General features: G+C 41.5%; 1 protein-coding gene across 4 annotated transcripts in view; it reads left to right on the top strand.

Annotated features, from left to right (window-relative positions):
* ANK3 (ankyrin 3) overlaps nt 1-13,588 on the top strand; it is a 557,055-nt gene that overhangs the window by 61,227 nt on the left and 482,240 nt on the right. For all 4 annotated transcript variants that reach the window (XM_073353398.2, XM_073353395.2, XM_073353406.2 and 1 more), the window contains one exon: nt 4,897-4,935. In XM_073353398.2, the coding sequence (XP_073209499.2) occupies nt 4,897-4,935 (39 nt within the window). The remainder of the gene's footprint in view (nt 1-4,896; nt 4,936-13,588) is intronic.

Here is a 13,588-nt window from a genome sequence, read left to right as displayed (position 1 = left end):
TGTGAAGCCACGATGTGATCCTTTTAGTAATGCTTCACCAGGCATTATTAGAATGAAACATCTTGACAAATGTGGGGTTTTTTTAGCCACAGTGCACTGAGAGCAGTTGTCTCTGAGATTCTTTTCCCGGACATCACCTCTCTCCCATCAGGGGACTAAAGGAGTGTTATGGAATCTAGATTTTCCAGATAAGTGTACAAGAGAGTGCAGAAATTCACCAATGCATGTCTCCCTGAATCTGAAGAAGTGGGTTTTTTACCCACAAAAGCTTATGCCGAAATAAATGTGTTAGTCTTTAAGGTGCCACCAGACTCCTTGTTGTTTTTGTGGATACAGACTAACACGGCTGCCCCCGATACAATACATAATATTTCTGCTTCTTCAGAATGCTAACTGGGCCATCCTTCCCTATTGCTGCTGATATTACTTCTATTTTTATATTAACTTTCAGTTTTCATGCTGCTCATCATGTAACATTTTTTCAAAGTTGGCTTCCTTTGTTCCTCTTAGCAATTAAGGATAGCGCCTAGTCCATCTTTTACTGCAACTGTCCTATTAGCTGCCTCATGTAGTTCTGAGTGCTATAGCAGCTTTGTCTGAGAAATTCACAGGCGACTGGGTGAGCCTAAGAGTCCTCAGCACCAAAACTTTTGGCAGAGTTTTATTGGTGTTTTTGCTTGACACTCATGCTGATGCTCAAGTGTAAACTGATATGTTTGAGACTTTAGAAGCAACAGTTTACAGGTAGTGTTCCAAATCTTCATTTAAGGAGAAGACATCAGGTATTTCTAGACTTCAGTATCCTCGAGCATGCAAATGATAGAACTCTCATTCTCATTCCTAACATGAACCCAAATTTTCTACTGCTGTAAATTGATGGAACTCCTTTAATTTCAGTAGAGCTGTGATGATCTACCCCACAAGAGAATTTATCCCATTTTTCCAAAACATAACACATTCTCAACTGATGTCCATCACTCTGGCCTAACAGGCACCCCTTTTGTAGATACCAGTTTAAAAACCAAAGACAGACACACAACTATTGTTATCTTACTTTATACTGGAGTAGCACCCCAAATGTTGTGGGCACTGAATCACAATGTAATACTTAACTTCCTATAGTAAGCTGCTGTGTCTGTGAAAGCTGCAATACTAAGCAGCTGTGTACTGTCAAACTGTGCCTGCTTATTGGATCAGACTAAGGATGTCAGCCAGTGAGAGCATAGGAATGCTGTAGAATAGTCAGGATGAAACAAACCCACATCTCTCAATTACAGTGCTAGAGAGCAGTTGCAGGAAAGTGAGCCGCTGCTTCAGTGCAGAAATCTTGGGGAATGTAGAAGTTTGTTTTGATGAGCATGAGCTACAGAGAACTAGAACTAAAATTGGGGGGTGAAAGCCTGACTCCACTGAAGTCAATGGCAAACTGCCAGTGATTTCAATGGGGCCTGAGTTGTACCAAAAGAGCTTTACCCATTTTCCTGTTCATTGCAAAACTGAATAATTCAGTGTGCGAGAGTGGAGCAAACACTGTTGTAAACACCATTTCCACTGGTATCCTAATTCATACATCCGTGTGGAATAGTGAAAGTTTTACATATGGCTAATCTCCTCAGATACTGATTTGATAGTTCAGATTTAGTCAATACTAATATTTAGTTGAATACTAGCACCGTTCAATTCCATTGGGATCCTAGAACTGGTTATCCCAGATAATATTTTTCATTGGCCTTCTTTCAGTTTTTTTTTTCTTATGTTCAGATTTTATAAAGTTAGGGAGAGCTAGGACTAACTTTAAAATCTGTAGGTTTTTGTACTAATGGGAGTTGTAACACAGGAAGACAAATTTTTCACTAGCGATTTAATAGAGTTTTTCAGGTACATTAAGGATGGTTTATTCAGTGACTCATGTAATTATTTATATAACTTATGAATAACTGGATACGCAGACTGGAACTGGCAGAACCTATTATTTCTTTAGAATTATAGCAAAATTACTATTAGACTGGAATGTCATTTGACTTTATAGATATGGGGACTTAATGAGTGATTGAACAATTTAGTTTGCTTTTGGCTTTTCCCACAGAAACAAAAAAACACTTTAATAATAATAAGAAAAGGAGTACTTGTGGCACCTTAGAGACTAACCAATTTATTTGAGCATAAGCTTTTGTTAGCTACAGCTCACTTCATTGGATGCATACTGTGGAAACTGCAGAAGACATTATATACACAGAGACCATGAAACAATACCTTCTCCCACCCCACTCTCCTGCTGGTAATAGCTTATCTAAAGTGATCACTCTCCTTACAATGTGTATGATAATCAAATTGGGCCATTTCCAGCGCAAATCCAGGTTTTCTCACCCTCCGCCCCCCTTTTTCCAAAAACCACACACAAAAACTCACTCTCCTGCTGGTAATAGCTTATCCAAAGTGACCACTCTCCTTACAATGTGTATGAATCTTCCATCTCTCTGGTCACGCTATTACAGACATGAAGGTCGCTATCTTACAACAAAAAAACTTCAAATCCAGACTCCAGCGAGAAACTGCTGAATTGGAATTCATTTGCAAATTGGATACTATTAATTTAGGCTTAAATAGAGACTGGGAGTGGCTAAGTCATTATGCAAGGTAGCCTATTTCCCCTTGTTTTTTCCTACCCCTCCCCCCTCAGACGTTCTGGTTAAACTTGGATTTATGCTGGAAATGGCCCACCTTGATTATCATACACGTTGTAAGGAGAGTGGTCAGTTTGGATGAGCTATTACCAGCAGGAGAGTGAGTTTGTGTGGGGGTGGGGGTGGGGGGTGAGAAAACCTGGATTTGTGCTGGAAATGGCCCATCTTGATTTTCATACACATTGTAAGGAGAGTGATCACTTTAGATAAGCTATTACCAGCAGGAGAGTGGGGTGGGAGGAGGTATTGTTTCATGGTCTCTGTGTATATAATGTCTTCTGCAGTTTCCACAGTATGCATCCGATGAAGTGAGCTGTAGCTCACGAAAGCTTATGCTCAAATAAATTGGTTAGTCTTTAAGGTGCCACAAGTACTCCTTTTCTTTTTGCGAATACAGACTAACACGGCTGTTACTCTGAAAACTTTAATAATAATAAAACTAGATGTGGGAATAAGGAATAAGTAGAGATTTATGATGCTGTGTATAGGTCAAAATATTTTACTATGCATAGTTTTTATTGTGGTCATTGGCAGGCATGCTTAGATTTTGAAAATAAAATACTTCGGAGTTAACTTTACATATGATGTGTAGGGAGTTAAATGTGTAGCTTCTGTTAGTGCGATATGCAGTCTGAATTCCCAGTGTATTAGGCATCTAATGTACGTGTTAACAAATATATTTGGGTTTAAAGTTGCCCACCATATTTTAAGCATTTTGGACCAAATTTTCCCATCCTTACTCTCATTGAGCCTTCAAAGGGACTAGTTGTACAGTAAGGTTATAATTCAGGGTGAGTAAAGATGGCAGAATCAAGGCCTCCCTGAGGTATGATGTTATTTAATAAGGACAAAAATATGTTCTATTTTGATATTGTGAATATATAGTTCAGTGACCATCTTGTCTTTCCAGCCAAAGTAATTAGTTTTGTAACTTTCCATGCCATGCTTCTACTGCCATTGTAAATGGAATACGCAGGGGGAAGGGATGAAGTGAACCCAATGTAATTATCTTGAAATGACTGTGGAAGTAAAGCATGGTAAAAGTTAAGGCTGCATGGGGGGAAAAGGGGATGGAAGAAAGAGAGTATGTACCTAGAAGAAAAGTTATGGTTACGGCTTTCATTTGTCATGACTCAAGTAAAAGTTTTGGATTATTTCAAGAGTGCTAAACGAACTGATGTTTGAAACTAAAGCTTTTTTCATTATTTAGATTACATATTTGTGTGGGATGAGAATCAGGTGGCAGCATTTTAGAAATATAGTTCCCCATTTTAGTCTTTTGTGTCAGTTGTCTCCCTGGTCAGGACTTTGATATAGAGGTCTCGCAATTGGAGTTGGCATGAATGCTTTCTTAGAAGTCAAGATGCTTTGCCTGTCATATGAGCAAGTGGGCAGGTAGGCAAAAGTTTAGACTATCTGGAATGATTTTAAATCTTCCCCATTTATGCTACATATTGTTTTTCTTCCTCTCCGTGTCTCTCACATACTCACTCAAGTTCACATTCAGATCAGTGTCTATTATGTGTGTAAATTTGTGTGTTCTCTTTTTCCTTTTGTCCCCCTTGCTCAAGAAGTGCTCTTTAGACATTGGCTTTCTTGCCACTCAACTAACAGCCTTTCCTTCTTGGGAAAGTTTGTTGAGAAGGTTTTGGTAAAGCAGCTCTGATATCATCCATAGCCTATGGATTTTCAACCCTGTCAATATGGTTCAAGGCCTGAGTGTGTTATGGAGAATGGCCCGACCTTGCTGGTTGATCATCTTCAGCTAGCAGGGAGCAGATCTTCACCACTGAAGTTAGTGGAGACATGACATTTTACACTAGCTGAGAATCTTGACTGGCCCTGTTCATGATGGCATATATTTTTGAACAATCTCTAATCAGCGCTGTGGTGTTCTAGACCCTTGTAGTCTGTCAGTCAGTCTGTTTAATGTCTGTATGAGTCCACTGAGGGAATTAATAAGACTGCAGTACCATTGAGATGCGGCTGCTGATACTTAGCAATATGTCCTATTTTCTTTGAGCTCAACAGGTATGGGATTTGCATTTCTAGGGCCTCAGGTGACTTCAGTGGGCTTTGGATTGGTCTATAGTACATATTGCAATGGTTTATTGTGCCTTCATATATTAATATTATGTTTTTGTATTAACAACACACATTACTTACAAGTTTTAATTCTTCTCCGTTAAATTTTTACTTTTTTGTTTTTCAGATGTACCACAGATTGTACCCTCCAGGAAGCCCTAGAAAGGTAAAAAGAAAATATACATTAGTTCATTCATACTGATTAATTCCTTTTCCCTTCTTGAAAGTCCACACAATTATTTTGTTCCAGCTTTATACTTTACAAAGTAATATGCAACTAAGTTCTGAATACATAGAAAATGTTATGCAATGTTTATTCCTGCGTCCCCTCCACTTTTAGAACTTTGCAAAGTCTTAGTAAGCATCTCATCCTTCATGGAACACTGAATGTGTGCCTGTTTTGCCTTTATACTTCACCTTTTCTGCTGTTGGAGTCTGTTAATGTATTAGTATCCATTGAAGTATCTTATTGTTGGTTTGTACTTATTTTTATCTGTTCTACATGGGGCATGTTGTGATTACCGTGTTCATGACTTCTCCAAAATCTTCTGAAATGCTTTACCATTTAGATCAGTGGTTCTCAAACTTTTTTTTCCTCGTACCACTTGAAAATTGCTGAGGGTCTCGGCGGACCACTTAACGAGCTTTCTAAATGTTGTTTGTATTGTTAGCTAACTATTGTAAAGTGCTTTGGATAAAAGCTGTCTATAAAAAAAACCTTAATAATTCTACAAATAAAAGCACACAGCTCATATTTTAATATCAGTAGTCTTACCTTTCTAATGCGATGGATGTGCCCTCTCTCCCCCACACAGCAGCCCCTGAGCTGGGGCTGGGAAGAAGGGGGGTCTCTCCCCTGCTGGGAAGGAGGGCTGTCTCTTCCTGGGAGCCACAGCCCTGGAGCTGGAGAAAGTCACCTCTTTCTCTGGCTTCCAGAGCCCTGCATGTCCCCAATTCCCTCCATCCCCTCTTCTCACCCCACCGTCCCCTCACAACTACTTCCTATTCCCCGTAAGGCCACCACTTCACCTTACATGTGCATCTTCTCCAGGGTCCAGGCTCCTAATTAGTAGAGCAACGCCTTTGCAGCTCCACTAATTAGGTGGGTGGCCCTTCATTCTCTTGTGTGCGGCCACCCAGGCACGCACCTTAGAGGGATCTATCTGCAGAACACCTGAATGGAGCTCACGGAACACAGTTTGAGAACCTCTGCTTTAGATTGTTTCACAGGAATTCAAGTGAATTAAGCCAAACTGAATTAAGGCCGCTGATTCTGAACAACAAAAGCCACACAGGGATTTAATGTGGTTTAACTAATTCATTTTAAATTACCTTTACATGGTTCAGATTAACTTTCCTGAATATCGTTGTGTAGACAAGCCTTAAGTGTTATAAATCTGTACAGCGCTTTCACATAATTGCCATCTTCGTTAGCCAATGCTTTCTTTGGTATACTCCTTTCCCATGTGTAATGAAAGGTTAAAATAAGGTGACAAAACTACCAGAATTGAGAAAGATTGGGTCAGGATGATATCTACTACCTCTTCCCCCACCACTTCATCCCTCTTCCCTTCCTTTGGGTTAGGTATTTGTGCTAGAAGAAGTCACTTGAGAGACAGATGGTCAGTAGAACTTTGCACAGTGAATTATATGCTTCAGGTAATGTTTCTGTAAATTATTCTTATATTGAGAATTTTTGCTTGCGTGACTTAAAAAGTGATTTTTTTTTTTTTAGTGTTTACATTTTTCAGATATAATTGCAGAACCAAGTTTAAGTAGTTTGTGGCACAGTACATCAGAGATACTTGTGCTGTTGTGACTGATTATAGGCCCAAAATGTGATCTGTTTTTCTCACTAGTGATCATTTAATCAGACTACTCTAAAAACTTGGCAGACCCCAACTGAATCTTCATTCTCCTTCTCCTTCCTCCTCCCCCAATTAAACTTTAGGAGATTCTACTTCTCAGACTTACAAAAGGATAACTTAATGAAGCAGATGCCTCTCTTACTTTTCAGTGATGCTCCCTGACCATACATTTCTCTTCTACACAAGAGCCTTTATCAGAGCAGCCTCTTCCTCCGAGTTAAGGTTGCTGCTGGGTCTTGTGAAATTTATATAGCTTCTAATAATGGAGAAGAGCATCAAATGGACAAGGCTTTCAGGCAAGAGAAATCTCTGTCTCTCTGTTGTAATAAATCAGATATGAAACTTTGGCTAACCTGAGAGAGAATGATGAGGTGCAAATTAGCTCCTTCCCGGGTGAGCAATCCCCCATTTGTCTTTAAAAGAACAATGTTTAATATTTTTATGCCTTCCAGTTTTAATAAACTTTGAAAATATCGGTTAATTAGAGGTTCATAACATGCTTCAGTTAAGGTAAAAGTAATCCTCTGTGGCTTAGGTTTTTGAGGAAGAAATATACCAATCCTGAAACTGTCTCCTCTTTGGTAAGAAACACAAACATTCTCAGTAGTGCGCATTGCTTCACTTTCTGGATGTTTGAATCAAGCTTTCAGAACAATTTGTGAATGGCCACTAAAGACAAGGACAGATTAAAATCTTCTGGCCAATTGGCTGCAAGTTTCTGAAACTCTTGACTTTAAATAAAGTAACTCCCAAAGGAAACCTGTCCTTGCAGCTGAAAAATGGGGGGAAAAACAGCTACCCTAAGCTGTTATTTGGCCAATCCAACCACCTTTAAATACTCTGATTGAGAGCATCTTAAAATGTCCTGGGCTTAACTTCGTCCACCCCAAGGAAGAGGTGTTACCCTGGCTTCTAAACTCCATAGGAATGGGAGACCCAACCAGAGATCCCAGTTAAATCTCTCCCCCTTGTGGGGAAAGTCTAATCCCTGCTGCCAGGCCCAACCATCTAAAGCTGTGATCTTGTGAAACAGATGTGGGAACAATAAATCCAGTCATTATTCAGCAAATAGGTTGTAGCTGCACAGCATGAACCTACACAATTACTGCAAATTCGAGATGTACCCATGCAGGCTGATAGGTGGACACAAGATGTTGCGGCTGTGGCAGACACACAACCCTATATATACAGAGGAACATTGAAACTGAACCCTATGGAACCAATAACTTGAAGGAAAGGGGAAAGAACAGTGGGATTTTCAGGGAAGAGCAGGAATAGATAGACCTCTTTCTTCTTGGTGCTGCCTTATACATGTGGTGCCTCTCTCCCTGTTGATCTGTCCAAAACACAGTGTTTTGGATTGACCACTAGCAGCCCCTCCCCTAAGAAAGGAGAGGTGCATTGGCCAGCAGGTTGCTATGATGGCCTTCTCCCCCTGGAGGTATGTCCCACATTCCTGATGTCTACTTCACATTGAAATGGCCAGCACCCCTTCCTGGGGCAAATGCTTCTATCTCGGGGGTGGGCAAACTTTTTGGCCCGAGAGTCACATTGGGGTCGTAAAATTGTATGGAGGGCCCAGTAGGGAAGGCTGTGCCGCCACAAACAGCCTGGCCCCTGCCCCCTATCCAACCCCTCCCACTTCCTGCCCCCTGACTGCCCCCCTCAGAACCACCCACCCATCCAACCCCCCCTGCTCCTTGTCCCCTGACCACCCCCTCCTGGGATCCTCTTCCCCTATCCAACCCCCACCTGCTTTCTGTCCCCTGACTGCTCTGACCCTGATTCACACCCCCACCCCCTGACAGGCCCCCCGGGACTCCCACGCCTATCCAACCCCACCCCTTGCTCTCCATCCCCTGACTGCCCCTTGCCCCAAACCTCCGCCCCATCCAACCGCCCCCTGACAGGCCCCCCGGGACTCCCACACCTATCCAACTGTCGGACCCCTGGGACCACTCGCCATGGCCTCGGCCCCCTTACCATGCCCCTCCGAGCAGCATGTTTGGTAGCCATGCTGCCTGGCTGGAGCCAGACATGCTGCCGTGCTGCCCTGCAGGAGCACGCAGCCCCACTGCCCAGAGCACGGCCCACATGGCGGCGTGGCTGTGGGGGAGGGGGAACAGCAGGGGAGGGGCTGGGGGCTAGCCTCCCCGGCAGGGAGCTCAAGGGCCGGGCAGGACGGTCCCGTGGGCTGTAGTTTGCCCACCTCTGTTCTAACTAGTGCCACATATACATTTTTGTGATTTGATTAGCTGAGTCTGTCCCTGTAAACATGAGAGATTGGTCCTAATATATAAGTTATGTAACAAGAAACATTTTAAAACCTAAATAGAAATATTTTCAGTGAAAATCATTTTTAAAGCTAACAGATCTTGTTTGTTTTAATTTTCCAGGATGAAAGAAATGCAAAAAGTAAAAAGACAGCATATATGACAAGTAAATTGGAATTTTAAAATTAACTTTATATTACAAAAATGTGGATAATTAAGACATTGGGTTTGTTTACAGTTGACAGTCTTCCTTGAAAATATAATCATGTTCTTTACTGCTTGAGTTTGAGCACATTATTTTTAACTTTGGTTCAAAAAGTTATTCTCACAGTTACGGCTTTCATTTGTCATGACTCAAGTAAAAGTTTTGGATTATTTCAAGAGTACTAAACGAACTGATGTTTGAAACTAAAGCTTTTTTCATTATTTAGATTACATATTTGTGTGGGATGAGAATCAGGTGGCAGCATTTTAGAAATATAGTTCCCCATTTTAGTCGTTTGTGTCAGTTGTCTCCCTGGTCAGGACTTTGATATAGAGGTCTCTCAATTGGAGTTGGTATCTATAGGTATTTTTGTTTAAACTAAATTAAGTTAATAGAAATAGCCAGAAGTAAGGAATGAAAGCTTTCTTTTAAAGTTGTGATTCTCTTCCAGATGAAAGACTCCAACATTTAAGCAATAATGCACAACAGGGTAGGTGTAGGATTTCCAAGACAAAAATGTATCCTTGCAGAAACTTATATCTAATTCTAAAATACTAGTACTGTATCAATGTTGCATTTTCTGTTTCATAGATTAAATTCAAGATGATCCAGAAATATATGAATCCAGTTCTGTAATTTGAGATGTCTAATTAATTTTCACCCTGGAAGTAGTGTAGAACACAAGCAGCTGAAAATCATATCCATTTCTTGTTGTATTGGAATTTTTGAGAGGAAAGATGCCTAGTTATTGGGAAAGGAATGCATTAAAAGATTGTGTTTTGGAAAGAACCTTAACCTAGCCTCTCTTTTTACAGTATAATGAAATAGTTAGATCTCTAAATGCTAGAGTTTTTGCCCACAATTAATTGCAGGTGCAAATCTGTGCCTGAAAAAACAGAATCTTCAGTTTTATGCCACAGTTTTAAAAAGCAATTAATTTCGATTACCTAAAATACAATGTTCAAGTTACAATAGGTGCAGTTCTTTTCTATGGTATAGAAAGTGGATGTGTTAAAACACAGGAATAGGATTCTGGAGAGTTGAATTCTTTCTAGCTGTGCCCCAAACTTCCCAGGTGATTGTAAGCAGGTCACCTGCATGATTTACCTCATGAATCAAATGATAACCTTTACCTCTTTCACAAAAGTGTTGTGAAGCTTAATTAAAGTTTAAAAACCCCTTGGAGATCCATGGGTTTAATTAAAGTTTAAAAACCCCTTGGAGATCCCCTTGGGTGTCAGTTGTTAAATATTATTGGTTAATAATTGTATTATGATAAGTTTATATAGTATATCCTTAGACTGAAAAGTTTAGTGTGCGCTTTAGGAGAGTTCTGATGTTCTTTCAAAAGTGCAGTTACCTTCAAAAGACAGCCAAAGCTTTGAAAAATGGCTTCTGTACCATAATAAGCAGATGTATTTCTTCCTGATTTCAAATTTGTATTTAGGAGATTAAAAAAATGCGTCCATTCACTTTATACATAGCAAAGTTATTGCTTGTTTGTTCATGTGATGCTTTGAAAATATAATTGGAGGTCTTCATATTATTGTAATATAAAGTCATTTCTTTATTTGTATATCATTTTAAGTTTTACACATACACACACAAACACACCAAACTGTCATGGAAATGAATACTTTAGATTGTTAGTAATTTTATTTTTAATTACTTAGACGTGAAAATGCTCTAATATTAGTAACATTTACCTGGTCTAGAATGTCTTTTTACATATGTAGTGTCAGATTTTCAGACCTTCTCAGCACTCATTGAAAATCTGAGCACTGCATTTAGTAAGAGAGTCTCTCTCTCTCACTCTCTCTTTTTTGTTGGAGCTGTTCCACTTTGTATAAATAATTAAATATCCATTGGGCCAGGGGGACAGAGTGTGACTCTGTTGCCTGGTGATGTCAATCTGGGCTCCTACAGCCCATGTGAATGCCTATCCACCAGGCCATTGGCTATTCTTGGGTGAGTCTTCTCACCCCAGGTTTGATTAAATGGTATTTTTTGTTGGAAAAAATGTTTTGTCAACTTTTTGACCAGCTGTAATAAAGGTCTCAGCATGGTCTTATGAGGCAGAGTGCTGCTGAAGCTTTCCATGTGAGCTGCTGGAGCTTCAGATAGTTAAGGTTAAGATTCTGTCATGGGTATTTTTAGAAAAAAAGGGACAGGTTGCGGACAATAAACAAAAATTCCCAGCAGCCCACAAGCTGTCCCGACTTTTTTACTAAAAACACCTTGGGGCTGGGGGAGAGAAACAGAGCACTGCCAGGGGCTTGCAGCTGCACCAGCCTCGCCTTAAAAAGTAAGGGTACAAGGCCTAACCCCCTGTGGGTGTGCAATCAAAGAGGCAGAGAAGGGCTCAGAGGTGCAGCTGACCCTGCAACTGAAAAACTGGCCATAGATGGGGAAGGAAATGGCTGGCACCATGCACTATTATGTCTCGGAGGGTCCCCCCAAAACCTACCAGTATTCTTGGCCCTAAACATGGAGCATAATGAAGATTCTCATATGTCTACGGTTCAATAACCAGATTTATGTGGAGGAGGGGGAAGCAATTATTTACTCAATATTATCATTATTTTATACATTGATTACCCACCACCCAAAGGCATGGTAGACATCTAATTGTTTGTGAAGGCAGCACAGTTCCTGTCCTGCAGGTGATGGGAGGTGATGTTAGTCACACCACTACTTAATTATGTCATGAATATACTCTAAATCTCATTGTACTTCAGTGTTTGTAAGTAATAAGTGTAGTATCTGCCAATGTAAAATCTATTTGGTACATTCAGTTCTTTAAAACTGAATAATTGCTATTATTTTTCACTTATTTCTCCAGTCTGCTATATACTAATAGGAGTTAGCACTTTTGCTCCTCACTGGGGGTAGCTATCTTGCTCTCTGGGTTTTAGTTACTTGAGGTGGTGTCATATACTTCAGCAAAGCCTCTGATACCTCACTAAACTATGATTCTACATATGCTAAGGAGCTGGCTACAATTCTAAATTCAGTTCAATAGGCATTATGTAAAGATGCTAAAGCCAATTAGTCATTGCATTACACAGCCAAGCCAGAGGCTCTTTGCCTTGGTTATGCACTCTGATACAGCTAGACATCATGACATTGAGCATTTCCTTCCAGTTTGATGGATTTTTCCCCATTCACAAAAAGTAGTGTGTGTTCATAGCAGTGAGCTAAAACAGAAACCAGTTTCCTTTATTTCCTTATTTATATCCTTAAAGTATGCGAATATGAAACATAAGTTATGTTCTTATTTGCCCCAATACATTTGTCTCTAAATATATTTATTTAATTTTTGTGTATTGAAGTAGCACTTAGAGACCCCATCTGAGACAAAGGCCATATTGTGTAGGCACTGCACACACACACAGAGAAATAGACACAGTATTGCCAGTTCTTGTTGAGATTAGCAATATTTGGTGTGGCTTTTTCCACCCTGAATGCCCCAGCTCCTGGATTTTGAGATCTTGGCTTACTTTTTGTTAATGAACGTTCCTAGCCTGAATGGTTTCAGAGAGAAGATGGAAAATGTGACACAAGTGCATCCTACAGGATCAAAAATCGGAAGGCAAAGCAAAAGAATCACAAGTGTATTTTTTTAAATGTCATAATCTTAAATCCATTTTTGGGGTCTTACTCATGGGTTGGCAATGCTGTAGACCAGGGGTGGGCAAACCTTTTGGCCCGAGGGCCACATCTAGGTGGGGAAATTGTATGCAGGGCCATGAATGTAGGGCTGGGGCAGGGGGTTGGGGTGTGGGAGAGTGTGCGGTGTGCAGGAGGGGGCTCAAGGCAGGGGGTTGGGGGTTCAGGGAAGGGGGTTGGGGTGCAGGAGGGGTTCGGGGTGCGGGCTCTGGCCCAGCACCACTTATCTTGAGCGGTTCTAGGTGGCAGCAGCACGCAGCGGGGCTAAGGCAGGCTCCCTGCCTGCCCTGGCCCTGCACCACTGCCGGAAGTGGCTAGCATGTCCGGCAGTGGCTCTGGGGGGTGGGGTGGGGCAGGCGGCTTCACCGCACGCTGCCCTCACCTGTGGGTACCACCCCCGAAGCTCCCATTGGCCACAGTTCCCCATTCCCGGCCAATGGGAGCTGCAGGGGGGCATGCCTGAAGGTGAGGGCAGCGCACAGAGCCCTCTGCCTCCCCCACCCCCCAGGGGCCGCAGGGACTGGTGCTGGCCACTTCCGGGAGTGGCACAGGATCAGGGCAGGCAGGGAGCCTGCCTTAGCTCCCACTGTGCCACAGGCCTGGCAATCCCACGGACTGGACTGAAGCCCTGACTGGCCGGATCCGGCCCGTAGGCCGTAGTTTACTGTCCCCTGCTGTAGACAGTCCCTGACCTGAAGAACTTACGATCTAGATAGAAAAGTCAGACAAAGTGGATGAAGTGAAACAGAGAAAAGTCAAGTGACGTCCAAGAGACTGTAACACCTCATTGGTGGAACTGGGAAT

Source organism: Lepidochelys kempii, chromosome 7, assembly GCF_965140285.1.
Source record: "Lepidochelys kempii isolate rLepKem1 chromosome 7, rLepKem1.hap1, whole genome shotgun sequence".
NCBI classification, from domain to species: domain Eukaryota; kingdom Metazoa; phylum Chordata; order Testudines; family Cheloniidae; genus Lepidochelys; species Lepidochelys kempii.
Note: the sequence above shows the minus strand (reverse complement) of the source record. Positions and strands in the feature narration are given on the sequence as shown.